The following is a 15,442-nucleotide window of genomic DNA, read 5'->3' as shown; positions in this document are numbered from 1 at the left end:
TGCAGTTTTGGTGCTTTGTGAAAGATCCTGGGGATGGGAATCGACAGACAGGTGATGTGGGATGGAATGCTAGTCCTGACGAGAAACATGCTGAGGAACACTTCAAGTCACTCCCCAAAGGACCATCTGGCTCTGTACCTCGCATCATTGAGTTATCATGACAGATAACAGACATTTTTATGTCTTTAGGTATCTATAGTCTTGACCTGACAGGACTTTTATCCTCCGGGGACTGGCTTAGCAGTTTACCTCAAACACTAAAAGGTATAAAAGTTCATCACAAACCCAGAGTCCTCAAACTAAGTGGTATAAAAATATATAATAATCCCCTTTGGACGATGGATCGGTTTCACTGACTGATCCCGCTCATTGTTAAGGGCATTATGTTTTCAATATCAATGAAAGTTCAAATGATTGGAGGAAGTGTTTAGATCTGATGAGAAGTCCATAGGAAGCTGAAAACCGTAACCTGAAGCTCCTATTTCTTAGTAGCTAAAGGTCTCATCATCAAAAAGCTTTTTAATTGTGCCACTAAGTGCTGTCAGCAATTCATGTTTTTTTCTCTCTAATGTGAATTTGACGAGTGAGGAAAAAAGCAAGATCACTTATCGAGAGCTTTATGCTAGCTGTTGTTGAATAGACAGTTTTACTTTGCAAATAACAGCTAATGCCTCCAAGCATCACTGGGAGCATTAAGATGGGCTTGTCAGTGATAGATTATCAAAACTCAGGAACCCATCGGGCACATCATGAAGAATCCGACGAGGCATCGGAATATGACCGGGCATAACCGCATGTCAGAAATGAGCGGAACATTCCCTCGCCTTCGGGATCTCAAGCGCTTCTCAAACCTGACAAATCACCCTTGCGTAGTTCTTAGCATGTTTAACAAAGCTATTTCTCCACAGAAACTGTTTTTCTTTTAAATATTTCTAAGTAGGGTGTTTTTCTCCCCTCTTTAATCTCGTTTCAGGAGCTCTGTGCCAAATCAGATCAGCGTCAATTGCTAACGTTTCATGACTTTCATGACCCATCTCCATAAATATGTGCTAAACACTAAGCTGCCCAGACACCTGAAGGTTTTATTCCATTTAGATTTGGAACAAGATTGGAAGGAGGAGAAAATAAGGGGCTGAATACTGCACACCTCTCTGTGGCTGGGAGGAATATGCAAACACATTATACCCAGTCAGCCTGAATAATCCAGTGATCGACAGAACTGCATGGTGTTTTAATATCTCTCCACTTCTGATTGTTATTCCAAAAGCTCTTCAATAGTCTTTCTCTTCCTCCCTTTTCACAGTGATAATATGCATGTTGGCTGACTAGGCTAGCCTTGGAGACTGGCCACAGTAACACAAAGACTAATTCAAACCCTTTTCACACTAGTTGCTGGAACCGTATCTGAGCCAGTATGGTTCTGGTTGCCACGATAGTGTGAAAAGGGTACTAGAGATGCTCTGGAATGGTGTTCTGATTTGGAATGTGGAATGTGGGCACTAACTAACCAATCACACTTGTTTATGCCTCTTTAACAGTATCAGACGAGTTTAACCCCCACCTCACCCCCAGCACAGAAAACATGGAAGGTAAGCACTAACCACCAATCAGGGCGTATTGTTCATCACCACCGCCACTGAACCGGCTAATCGCACAGCACTTTGGAATAACAAGCTCATCTCTGATTGGCTCGTCTTTTGAGTTGGGGTCAGATGTCAAGAGAAGGGTTTGGGAAAGGGGCGGTATTCTTATTGACCCCTTTGCCATCTCATAAAGGGTAACTTTTGTTTTTCTCTTTGCTCTTTGTCTGATTATTCCTCGGCCAGAGAAATGGAAGGATATTTATGATGCCATTTGAGGTAATTGCAGTGAGCACAAAAAGGGTTTTCATATTTTGTAGGGAGAGAAAAAGAAAGTGGCATGGTGTTGAATAGAGGTTTGGCAGCAGTTGTCTGGAACGTTGCCACCATGCTTGTTCTGTAGTGAATATGATAGAAGAAAACATTCATTATGCTGAAAGGTGTAGGGGGTAGGGTTGTGAGGAGTGAGGCAATGTAGTCCCATTTGAAATAGAGATGCTCAATGCCAGTTGGCCTCTTTAGCTGAATGGAATTAATCCATCAATGACAAGCCAGTGTGTTCTCACCTTCCATTAGAACGGGTCTAGTACAACGTGTGTACTCACCAGGCACAGAATGTGTTGAGAGCTGAACAATGCAAACAGCACTTGTACTAAACAGTAGCCAAAATCTATTATTTCTCATACCTATTGCACATTAGTGAAATAAATACAAGTGATTCACTGAATGAGCAGGACAGGATCACAGCCTAACTACAGGTAATCTATACTGAACAAAAATATAAATGCAACATGTAAAGTATTGGTCCCATGTTTCATGAGCTGAAATAAAAGTTCACATACATTTTCCAAAAAAGCTTATTTCTCTCCAATTTTGTGCATAAAAATGTTTAAATCCGTGTTAGTGAGCATTTTTCCTTTGCCAAGACAATCCATCCAACTGACATGTGTGGCATATGAAGTAGCTGATTAACCAGCATTGTCATTACACATGTGCACCTTGTGCTGGGGACAATTAAAGGCTACTCAAATGTCCAGTTTTGTCACACAACACGATGCCAGAGATGTCTCGAGTTTTGAAGAAGCGTGCAATTGGCATGCTGACTGCAGGAAAGGCCACCAGAGCTGTTGCCAGATAATTAAATGTTAATTTCTCTACCATAAGCCGCCCTCAACGTTGTTTTTGAGAATTTGGCAGTACATCCAACCGGCCATACAATTGCACACCATGTGTAACCATGCCAGCCCAGGACCTCTACATCCGGCTTCTTCAAAACTCATTCAGATTGGCTGGGCCTGGCTCCCTAGTGGGTGGGCCTGGCTCCCAAGTGGGTGGGCCTATGCCCACCCATGGCTGCGCCCCTGCCCAGTCATGTGAAATCCATAGATTAGGGCCTGGAATTGATTTCAATCGACTGATTTCCTTATATGAACTGTAACTCAGTAAAATTGTTGAAACTGTTGCATGTTGCGTTTTATATTTTTGTTCAGTATATGACCCAGCTATTTTGACGTAGAGTATTGCTCTCATGTCCATAGAAATAGAACACATTCTAGTTCTGTGCTCGTGTTACCACCACCACCACCACCAGCACCCCCAATGTCATGGCTACTTAGCCAAACAATGACAATGCCTCTGATTGAGATGTCGAGTCACATTAATGATAATAGGGTGACATTATGTTACATGTAGAACAGTGTGGATTGGAGGATATAGGACGTCCTCTGGTCCTCCTAATGAACCAAGGTTGTGTCCCAAATGGCACCCTATTCCCTATATAGTGTACTACTACTTTTATAAGGCTCGGGTCAAAAGTAGTGCACTATATAAGGAATATGGTTCCATTTGAGACATGGCCCAGGAGTTGGCAGAGACAAGGAGCCTGGTCGACCCAGGGCCGCATCTCTTCCTCAGGGATACCAGGACATGGCCCCGCCACGCCACCCTGGGACTATTTTTAGCTTAATTACCCTTTTAACGCTGCGCTTTAAACCCTCCACACACTGAATACATTAGGCATAATGGAGCCCCCGTCCTCCCTGTCCTCCCCATCCATACAAAAATCTTTACATGCAAGGATGAAGTGGTTGTGAATAATGGTGGTGGGAGCATTGCTCCTTGGCTGCTTTCCAAATGGCACCATGCTCCCTATATAATGCATTCCTTTTGACCAGAGCCCTATAGGGCTTGGTCAAAATGTGTGCACTAAATAGGGAATTATTGTGCCATTTTGGACGCAGCCATTGTAATTATACTATGGGGCTGCTGGAGCTACTACCGTAATAATCACTAGTGATTTATTCATATAGTTTGCAATACCTCCCTTTAACGCTTAATGATCATCGCTCTTCTCCAATTAAATGTCCTCCTGGTTGCCTTTGGTTTCGTCTTATTACTGTAAGAATATATTGCACATTCATCTTGGTCACTAATATTTGCTGGTGCGTTTTGGCATTTATTTTTGTGCGTGTGTCGCATATTTATGCTTCCCCCTATTTCTTCTCTGAGCGTGCGGTGTGTCATACCTGTGTCGGTTTGCGATAGGGAACATGTATTATTTCTTCCCCAATGAGCAGAAGACGTGGCAGCGTGGTTTGGTTGTGTGATAGGTCCTGGCATATTGAGAGCTGTCAGTCAAAATGGCCCTGGAGAGGTTCTGAGAGATTCAGATGAAAACAAAGGCAAAAGCACGGACCAATCAGAGGCCTCTGTGCCATTCCCAGACAGAAACACTACACAACGATCTAGCCTGATTCAGAATACAAAAGGGTGATAATTCCCAGATTCGGAGAATGGCAGATGAGGGAGAGAGAGAGCGGCAGATGCCATTTGTGTTTCCATAAACTGTTGTATCCGTCCGTGGGTTTATCACCCACAATCCTATTGTGTCAAACATGCACCAGCCCAGCTTCGGTGTGTGCTCTATTCTGTTTGTCTGGATTTATACATAAGCTTCCAAAGCCTCACATTTACATGGCATTTGGAGTATGTTGATTAAGGCACATCCTCCAGCATATGGAGAATTATGCCACGTCCTTACCGGGGGCTGCAATTTCCTGTTATTCCTGTTTTTTATGTCCGCCTGTCCTCCCATGTCCTTAATCTGACACAAGTGGTTCTTTTGAGAAATGAATCCAGATGATTTCCCCTTCCAACCCAGGTGGTACAATAAGATGAGCAAATCTCCTTCATTGTCATATAAAATGAAGTCGGTAATCAGAGATGTGCCTTGCTTTCCTGAGGAACAACACAGTTAAATGGCTGTCCTGTTCCCGGTGGTGCTTCACAAGGGTACCTGTAACCCTGCTGACATTTCAAACGCACTGTAAAGTTCTGTTTTACTGTCTCCGTCAGCTGGAAGATGTGGATCCACTTACTGGTGATGTTGCATCATGCAATTGCTTTTCCTTTAAGCATGCATCTGAGTGGTTAGCAGTGTGGCCCTCTGGTGAACCTACTCGCACTGGTCCAAAGTAGTGCACTATATAGGAAATATGGTGCCATTTGGGATACTTGCAGGTATCTGTGTAGTTGGTAGCGTGGTTCTCGGGTGCCTGCCGGGAACAGGAGTCTTTATTAGCTGTGACAGGGTTATTATGGAGAGCTGTGTAGAGGCCTCAGTTTATACATACAGTAACAGCTAACGACTGACCTCGGTACAGCCAGATGGGGGAGTAGTGACCCATGGACCAGTGGATCCAAGCAGTGCTGAGAGACAGGATACACACATCTTGTCACAGTAAGGTCAGAGGTTAGTGGCTTGGATGACCAGACCACCTGTGGTTAAGTTTCCTCCCCTAGTCTAAAAAACATGGTCTAGGATTCCTCCCAAATTGCGTCCGATTCCTTATATGCTGTGAAGTGTACTAATTTTGACCTGGGCCAATCGGAAAAGTAGAATAGAATTTAACTTTATTGTCCATCCAGGATGGACATTTTTCTTTGGCATCACCTTCCAGTAGAAAAGCAAAATAGTACACTAAATATGGAATAGGTTGCCATTTGGGATGCATCCCTAGACTGGTGAGAAGAGAGTCATCCTTGATCAACAGAATTCCTTTTCCCACAGTCGTTCACTTCTGTAAGAAGCAGATTGGGATGTCACTTTGATATAGAAGCGTTTGGCACGGTTCTCGGCTAATCACAAACGTAGCCACGGCAGGTTTACTTGGCTAAAGGACCAAGTAGAGATTAGCAGCCTGGCGCTTTCAGGCAGTAGAAGACGGGCGTCTGAAGCTGCTACTGCTTGTGAAATGATGATAACAGTAGCAGGCAACACATGGGTTACTGTCCTGGGCTGGCATGTTGCCTTCTATATCGCCTGGAGTCCATTAGACTTCCTCTCCTTCTCCCGATCTCCCCACTCAAATCACCTGGAGTTACTTCACAACCAACCACTCTACTCCTCTCTGACTTTTCAGAGGGGCTATTAATTCCATAAGAGGGAGAAGGAAATAGATTCGTAATTGTTTTCTTTCTCTGATGGGGGTTTATTTTCTTATCCCTAATCTGTGTTTGGCTCCATGTCTGTTCATCCACAGATCCGCTGTGAGAGCTCAGCAGCAATAGGCCACGCTCCGTTTAGGGCCCCGAAAACAAGTCAGGGGTGTTATTGATGACTGAAGGAAACGTGGGGGGGCAGAAGGCCGAAACGAGACCACATGGTAGCTGACTGACTGACTGGCTGGCTTGGTGTTTACATGAAGCGAAGCTGCATGGAACCTGGCAGCACATGCTATGTGTGTTTTGGACCTGAGGGGTCTAAAGAGACAATGCTGGTCTGTGGGCCTCATTCCCATATGCACAGTCCTTAGAGAGTCCTCAGCTTCCACTGAACGGTGGTCAAAACCCAGACAGGACTAATTCAATCAAAAGTTTATCAACTATCTATTAACTGTTTCCCTTTTCAAAGTTTCTTATTAACACGCTGGTTAGAAGCAGATTTAAAATCTATTCTGTTTTGTGGGAAGGTGGTTGTTATTGGTTAATACAGCACAATGAAGAATAAGTGAATGGATAGGGACAGAAAATCAAAATGTCTGCTTGTTTAACATGGCTATCTGGTGAGGCCAGAGCTCAGGGGAACTGACTGACGCCGCCTGACAAAATTAAATACCAATACCCCCAGTCTCGCTCCACTTCCATACCTTAAACAAACGCACAGCAGCCATTGGAAAACAAATGATAGCTGTCTCAAGGTTTATTCCAGAGGGAGATAAGAGGTTGCCGTCCAGCACTCAATCTGCTATCCATCTACAGATCTGGCGTCTTACAAGCATACCTATCAGTACATCTAGTGCTAATGTCAACAGTCTTCGAAGTGGTGGTGATACCTGACAGGAACAGCAAACAAAAGAACGCATTCATATCGTGCCATAACATACAATCTCCTTTTAGAGTTACTGACAACAGATGCCCGTCTTCGGCAATTGTTGTTTATTCATCGTTTGCATGTTAATTACATGCATTTTGCATGAACGGGATCCATTATAAAAGGCATATTTCAATGAAATGAGTTGTCACGGGGCCACCCGTTCTGTGCCAACAGTAAATGAGTTCTGCACACTGTGAAGTCACTCACATCTTCTTCTTTCTTTGTGGTGTGTGTGGTGAGGGTGAGGGTGAGGGTGAGGGTGAGGGTGAGGTAGGCTACTTGTCTTGACAGGAGTTTGTAAAGATTCCATACATGTTTATCTCTACTAGATCTAACAGGTGGCTGGTGTTGGCAACAGTTTGGGAAATCTCTGTGTTGTAAAAGCCCCACCTGGCTATAGCTTGCATTCTCTCTATACATGAGCAATCTCATTTTTGGTGTGGTGTGTGACCCTGCGTTCATATTCTGTTATCCACCATCTGCACAACCTTCATCTTCTCGTTTTGAAGTGAGGCTGTTTGTGTCCTTTAAAAGCCTCGTTGCGAAGGTCTTTAAAAAATAAATAAAAAGATTAGACACATGAAAGGCCATTCCGTGGAAGGTTCAGAGTAGCGACATCGAGGAGGCCACGGCAGTAGGAAGTGAATGGGCTGTGTTTAGTCTACAATACTTCTGATTATCCTACTGTTTTCTAACGCGTTCTCCCTCCTCCCCTCTAACTCTGCATCCCATCCTCACTTCCACCCCTATCTTTCCCCTGTTCTGCTCTAGATCAGAGTGATGATATGTTGATCTAATTTCTGTTCTGTTAACCATGGCTGCTCACTCTTGCCTACAGTACTGTACACACTTTAGTATATAGACATTTGGAAGCTCGCTGGGTTTTGAAAATGTACTCCGTTTACACGCACACATTTCAGGCACATTACACAGTCTGAGAAACTTTGTCAAACATTGTTGAAATGAGAACGAGGGTTTACTCTGTTTTCTCTTTGTCTTGCTCCTACAAAGATAGATAGATATGCCCTCATAATGTTTCACACACTCCAATTCATCATTTATTTTCCAGATGAATTCCCACAGACTATAGCCCGTCCTTCTTCTCCTATAGTGAATTACACGCCAAGTGGAGGGTTATACATCATCTCATTTTCTTTCGGTCTTTGGAAACTAGGAACACTTAAATGATTTATAGCAATCAGAGTTCAGCATAGAATATAACGTTTCAGGACACATTTTCAGGGTATGAATATCACACATCATAAAATCTTTGTCTACTTCCTATATAGTGCACCACTTTTGACCAAAGCCGTAGGGTATTAATAGGGTGCCATTTAGGACACTGCCAAACTCAATTGTTCTTGGACCTGTGTTCGGACTACTCCTTTATCAGACTCTTCGACAGGAAGAGGCCTCAAGAAGTCCTATAAAGACTATATAAATGTATGTAGGGCATTATGAGTCTTTGTCATGCATAGGAAGGCTTTATGAATGCTAAATATCACCACTCTAAGTCCAGTGTTACCACTTCTCCTTGCTTCAGGCTCTTCGACAGGAGAAACAATTGGTCCCTCTCTGGGCCTGAAGAAGTCCAGCTCCCTGGAGAGCCTCCAGACTGCCGTTGCCGAGGTTACACTCAACGGGGAAATTAACCTCCACAGGCCACGCCCACGAATCATCAGGGGGCGGGGCTGCAACGAGAGCTTCCGGGCAGCCATCGACAAATCGTACGACAGGCCAGGAGTAATCGTTACTGCTATGGAAGAGTGTGACCTGAAGGGAATGGAGAAATGTGAGTGTTAAGTGTTCAGACTGTAAGACCTCGGTTTTATAAAGCATAACTAATTTTGTGTATAGTTTATAGACCTCGGGTTTTATAAAGCATAACTCATTTTATGTGTAGTTTATAGACCTTGGTTTTATAAAGCATAACTCATTTTATGTGTAGTTTATAGACCTTGGTTCCATTAAGCAAACCTATGTAGTTTCTGTAGTTCATGGTCAGTGTTAAATAAAGTAACTGGCCGATAGTTCCAAAATGAGACACTTTGAATATAGAAGGAGGATCCACCCATATAATTAAGCAATAAGGCCCGAAGGGGTGTGGTATATGGTCAATATACCAAGGGCTGTTCTTACACACGACGCATCGCAGAGTGCCTAGATACAGCCCTTAGCCGTGGTATGTTGGCCATATACCACAAACCCCCAAGGTGCCTTATTGCTATTATAAACTGGTTACCAACATAATTAAAGCAGTAAAAATAAATGTTTTATCACACCCGTGGTATACGGTTTGATATACCACGGCTGTCAGCCAATCAGCATTCAGGGCTTTAACCACCCAGTTTATAATTACATATATAACATTTATTTGCTAATATCTCTATGGATCTACCCCTCTCTCAAGTTCCGTAGGTTTTCTCTCATACATTACTTAGTGAGAGGCATGCAGAAAGGAATAAGCATCCAATCAGCATCTACATCAGAGAGCCATTAATATGCATAGGGTTAGTGTAGAAGTGAATTGTTCGAGACTGCTTCTCCATGTCTTCCCTGAGGGCTCACAGCCATTTAAACTGCATTGTCATTTATTCCAAGCAGACTACAAACAGAACAAGGAAAGCACTTCCATTGTTTGCCAACAGAACACACGAGTCTTGCTTTTTTTGCATCTTGGCTTTATGGTCCTGGATGTTTTGTGTTGTAAGCTTTTATGTATGTACTTTTTTTTGTTCAATGGTGTGCCTAGATTCAGAATCCATTCTTTATTTTGGGATTCAGTCGAAAAGTGTGTCATCATGTTCTCTAACGGTTCCTTTTCATTCATGGTTTTACTTTCTTAGTGTCGTAACACATTGGTACAGGTACATCTGTTTCATGTTGAGTAGAAACAGGATTTTGGGATTCTTTAGATACTCTCACTGTACTGCCAAATGTATTGACTAAAATTGAGACCAGAAATAACTTAAATTCTCAAAGTATTACCTAGTCTCCCCCTTCCCTTTGACTGAGCACGTCAGTTGGCAGGTGTTTCTTGACACAAAGGCATTTGAGATAGAGGCAGGGATGTGTTACATTCCTGAACAGGTAATACCCTGCAACGCCACCACAATAATCACCAGATATATTTTTCATTAATTCTCCATGAATAGATTCCATTAAAGCAACCTGGGGAAATTTGAAAAAGAGGGGAATAATTTGCATGGAATTATTTGCATCTCTTTGTTCTCATAAACTCTGTCTGCAAACCACTAAATGCTGTCTTATCTTGCCTAAGAAAAAAAATGGGACAAGCTCTACGATTTCCTCCTTCCTTTCCTCTGCCGAGGAATGTTTTCTCTTCTCCCATGAAATTCAAATAACTCTGATTTTATATGATATTATATCATCACAGGGTTTCATCGTCAACGTTGACAGATAAGCCTTTCGCTTTTCCTACAACCAATACTTTTATTCACATGAAATGAGAACGTGGCGTCGCCTTCTGCAAATGTGTCCCCACAAGATATCCTACCGAGCTACTGCATTCCCTTATATATGTTATCGGGGGTTTAATGTTTCTTAACAGAGATTCTGAATTCAAATCCCCCTATATTGTCTATGCTGAAATGAGCCCAGCAATTTTACATTTCAGTCAGAACTCTCATTCACACACTGAAATGAATCTCCCTTTTCTCTATTGAAATGGAGAGATTTAATGATACACTTTGATTGCAGTGTCAAAACATTTGCTGTCTGCGGTCGGGCACACAGATCATTTTAATTGCCCCTATTCAGTTCACTTTTCTGTGGACTCCCTCCTGAAATCTGAGCTTGGCAAGTACCTAAACTTTTATTTTCCGAGGCTTTTTTTGATTGAAACACCATAGATTTTTCTTGCTGTTTTGCCTCAACTCGTTCCTGTCAGTCTTTGTGTGGCTAATGAAGTGTTCTATCATATTTAGACCTTCATCGCGGTTCATTTCTCTCGTTCTCATTTTTTTGGCAACAGACTTTTAGTGGGCTGCTTGATAAAAACAAACCAAACACACACACACACAGCGTTTTACATTCCCCCAGGAGGGCCAGTAAGATTACAATCTTTAGTGTGTTATCAGTGACAGCGTCATTACGAGCATCTAACATTAGTTCTGTTGCTAATCTTAGCCATAATGGCCAAGATGCAGCTCAGTTCTGAGATATGCCGCCTTTGCACTTAACGAGATGATAAGCACGCCTCAGTATGAGTGATAGAATTGATATCTGTCCAGACTCTGTTAGTCTTATCATATCCCAAAGTGGGGATAGGCAAAAAATGTTGTTTTTTTGCATAATTGAATAGGGCTTAAACCACGAGATTCAGCATGCTATTCTTGTCATACACCGCCTCATGGTGAGATTTCATTTCAGTAATTTCCTTTGAGATGGATGCAGAAAGCAACCGCTGATAACTCGACGGACCGAGAAGAAAACAAGTCCTTGGCGCCTTCATCCTTTGAAATGTGAACCAAGGCTGCGTTCCAAATGGCACCCTGTGGGTCCTGGTCAATTGTAGTGCACTGCATAGGGAACAGGCAATCATTTGGGATGCAGCCCTATACTTTTCAATCACCACAGTCAGTCTCATCTCATCTCGCTATGCTAAGAATTCATCAAGGACTTACCTTTTTTTATTTTCCTGATAAGAACCTTTCTTTTTTCCCCCTGTCAAAGCCAGCCAATCGGGCAGTAATGTGCAAGACATTAATAAAGCTTAATCCCAGGGCCATCTACCTCACGCCTCATTGTGACGCATATACCACCGTAGGCATGCAGCCCATTGGAGGAGAACCCAGGCTATTTGCAATTAAGATCCCCATAGGCCTTCTCAGAGATGATTTAAATGTAAATTAGTGACAGATTAATTACAGACACGCTGCAGTGTAGTAGAAACCTTGAGTATAATCAACTCAGTTTCACTGAAGAGGGTTCATTTCAATAAGGAGCTTTTCTTGGATGATGGAAATTCGAGACAGTACAGAAAACAGAGATACTGACAATCTAGCTATATATATATATATATATATAATGCATTTACAGTGCATTCGGAAAGTATTCAGGCCCCTTGACCTTTTCCACATTTTGTTACGATACAGCCTATTTCTAAAATAACCTATCCATGAGGTCAAAGGAATTGTCTGTAGAACTATGAGACAGGATTGTGTCAAGGCACAGATGTGGGGAAGAGTACTAAAAATGTTGGCAGCATTGAAGGTCCCCAAGAACACCTTGGCCTCCATCATTCTTAAATGGAAGAAGTTTCGAACCACCAAGATTCTTCCTAGAACTGGCCCGCCCGGCCAAACTGAGCTTTTGGGGGAGAAGGGACTTGGTCAGGGAGTTTACCAAGAACCTTATGGTCACTCTGACAGAGCTCCAGAGTTCCTCTGTGGAGATGGGACAACCTTCCAGAAGAACAATCATCTCTGCAGCACCCCACCAATCAGGCCTTGGTAGAGTGTCCAGACAGAAGCCACTCCTCAGTAAAATGCCCATGACAGCCCGCTTGGAGTTTTGCCAAAAGGCATCTAAGGACTCTCAGCCCCTGAGAATCTCGATTCTCTGGTCTGATGAAACCAAGATAGAACTCTTCGACTGAATGCCAAGCGTCCCGTCTGGAGGAAACCTGGCACCAACCGTACGGTAAAGCATGGTGGTGGTAGCATCATGCTGTGGGGATGTTTTTCAGCGGCAGGGACTGGCAAAGATTAATGGAGCAAAGTACAGAGAGATATTTGATGAAAACCTGCTCCAGAGCGCTCAGGACCTCAGACTGTGGCGAAGGTTCACCTTCCTACAGGACAACGACCCTAAGCAACCAAGACAATGCATGAGTGGTTCCGGGACAAGTCTCTGAATGTCCTTGAGGGGCCCAGCCCGGACTTGAACCTGATCAAATATCTCTGGAGAGACCTGAAAATAGCTATGCAGCAATGCTCCCCATCCAACCTGACAGAGCCTGAGAGGATTATTTATTTTTATTTTTTTCACCTTTATTTATTTATTCGTTCCAATCAGTGGCAGCAGAGAACTGGAAGGAAAGGCGGCCAAATGAGGTGTTGGCTTTGGGAATAACCAGTGAGATATACCTGCTCGAGCGCGTGCTACAGGTGGGTGTTGCTATGGTGACCAGTGAGCTGAGATAAGGCGTATTTTGTAAATGACATCGCCGAAGTCGAGGATCGGTAGGGTATGAAGGTGAGTGAAGGAGGCTTTATTGCAAAATAGGAAGCTGATTCTTGATTTAATTTGGATTAGAGATGCTTAATATGAGTCTGGAGGGAGAGTTTACATACTAGCCAGACACCTAGGTATTTGTAGATGTCCACATATTCTAAGTCAGAACCGTTCAGAGTAGTGATGCTAGTCGGGCGGGCGGGTGTGGGCAGCGATCGGTTGAAAAGCATGCATTTAGTTTTGCTAGTATTTAAGAGCAGGTGGAGGCCACGGAAGGAGAGTTGTATGGCATTGAAGCTCGTTTGGAGGTTTGTTAACACAGTGTCCAAAGAAGGGCCAGATGTATACAGAAGGGTGTCGTCTGCGTAGAGGTGGATCAAGGAATAACCCGCATCAAGAGCGACATCGTTGATATATACGGAGAAAAGAGTCGGCCCGAGAATTGAACCCTGTGGTACCCCCATAGAGATTGCCAGAGGTCCGGACACCATGCCCTCCGATATTATACACTGAACTCCATCTGAGAAGTAGTTGGTGAACCAGGCGAGGCAGTCATTTGAGAAACCAAGGCTCTTGAGTCTGCCGATAAGAATATGGTGATTGACAGAGTTGAAAACCTTGTCCAGGTCGATGAAGCCTGCTGCACAGTGCTGTTTTTATCGATGGCTGTTAGGATAACGTTTAGTACCTTGAGCGTGGCTGAGGTACACCCATGACCAGGTCGGGAACCGGATTGCACAGCGGAGAAGGTACAGTGGGATTTGAAATGGTCAGTGAAATGGTTGTTGATCTGCAGAGAAGAATGGGAGAAACTCCGCAAAAACAGGTGTGCCAAGCTTGTAGTGTCACACTCAAGAAGACTCGAGGCTGTATTCGCTGCCAAAGGTGCTTCAACAAACCACAGAGTAAAGGGTCTGAATACTTGTTTAAATGTGATATATATTTTTTATATATTAGCTAACATTTCTAAGAACCTGTTTTTGCTTTGTCATTAAGGGGTATTGTGTGGGGAAAAAAACAATTGAATTAATTTTTGAATAAGGCTGTAACCTAACAAAATGTGGAAAAAGTTAAGGGGTTTGGATACTTACCGAAGGCACTGTATACTCAACAAAAATATAAACACAACATGTAAAGTGTGTGTTCCATGTTTCATGAGCTGAAATAAAAGATCTCAGAATGTTCCATACGCACAAAAAGCTTATTTCTTTCAAATTTTCTTCACATCCCTGTTAGTGAGCATTTCTCCTTTGCCAAGATAATCCTTCCACCTGACAGGTGTGGCACATCAATAAAATGATTAAACAGCATGATCATTACACAGGTGCACCTCGTGCTTGGGACAATTAAAGGCTGCTCTAAAATGTGCAGTTTTGACACACAACACAATGCCACAGATGTCTCAAGTTTGGAGGGAGTTGTCCACCAGTGCTCTTGCCAGATAATTTAAAGTTGCATTAGAGAGTTTGGCAGTACGTCCAACCGGGCTCACAACCGCATGTAACCGTGTAACCACGCCAGCCCAGGACCTCCACGTCCGGCTTCTTCACCTGCTGGACCTTCTGAGACCAGCCACCCAGACAGCTGATGATTCTGAGGAGTATTTATGTCTGTAATAAAGCCTTTTGTGGGGGAAAATTCATACTGATTGGCTGAGCCAGGCTCCACAGTGGGTGGGTCTGTCTCCCAACTGGGTAATGCCCTCCCAGGCCCACCCATGGCTGCGCCCCTGCCCAGTCATGTGAAATCGATAGAGTAGGGCCTATTTAATTTATTTCAATTGACTGTTTTCATTATATGAACTGTAACTCAGTAAAATAATTGAAATGGTCTCATGTTGCATTTATATTTTCCAGTATGTTAGACCCAAACAAAAACAATCTCTCTCCCTCCATTTTTCCATCTCTCAGTGGAGGAGGACACCGAGGGGAGTACTCGGTCAGGCCGGGACTCCATATCTACGGCCACTGACCTGACCCTGCCACCCGGCAACTCTGTAACCATGGAAACGCAGGTGAATGGCAACGGCGATAAAAAGAGGGTGAAGAGCGTGAGGGACAAGAAGAAGCCTGAGAGAGATAAAGAAAAGGAGAAAGAAAAAGAGAGAGAAAAAAACAAAGCCAAGAAAGGGTTGCTGCTGAAGGGCCTGGGAGACATGTTCAGGTAAGGACCCTTTACCCTCTAGACCCAATCAAAACTCTTATTCTGTTAATGTATTCAGTAAAACATTCTGGAGCATGACTAGAGCATTCTGTAGCATTCTGAAATCGGAACACAGAGTGTGTTCTCT

At 43.4% G+C, this 15,442-nt stretch overlaps 1 protein-coding gene across 5 annotated transcripts in view; it reads left to right on the top strand.

The window, feature by feature from the left end:
* Positions 1 to 15,442, top strand: part of LOC118361156 (partitioning defective 3 homolog) — a 592,408-nt gene that overhangs the window by 383,740 nt on the left and 193,226 nt on the right. For 4 of the 5 annotated variants that reach the window (XM_052483308.1, XM_052483311.1, XM_052483310.1 and 1 more), the window contains 3 exons: positions 1,539 to 1,589; positions 8,498 to 8,746; positions 15,063 to 15,315. In XM_052483308.1, the coding sequence (XP_052339268.1) occupies positions 1,539 to 1,589; positions 8,498 to 8,746; positions 15,063 to 15,315 (553 nt within the window). The remainder of the gene's footprint in view (positions 1 to 1,538; positions 1,590 to 8,497; positions 8,747 to 15,062; positions 15,316 to 15,442) is intronic. The other variant, XM_052483309.1, reaches the window with a different exon arrangement.

The sequence above is a fragment of the Oncorhynchus keta genome, chromosome 28 (genome assembly GCF_023373465.1).
Source record: "Oncorhynchus keta strain PuntledgeMale-10-30-2019 chromosome 28, Oket_V2, whole genome shotgun sequence".
Lineage (NCBI taxonomy): Eukaryota > Metazoa > Chordata > Actinopteri > Salmoniformes > Salmonidae > Oncorhynchus > Oncorhynchus keta.
This window is presented reverse-complemented; position numbering and strand designations above follow the sequence as displayed.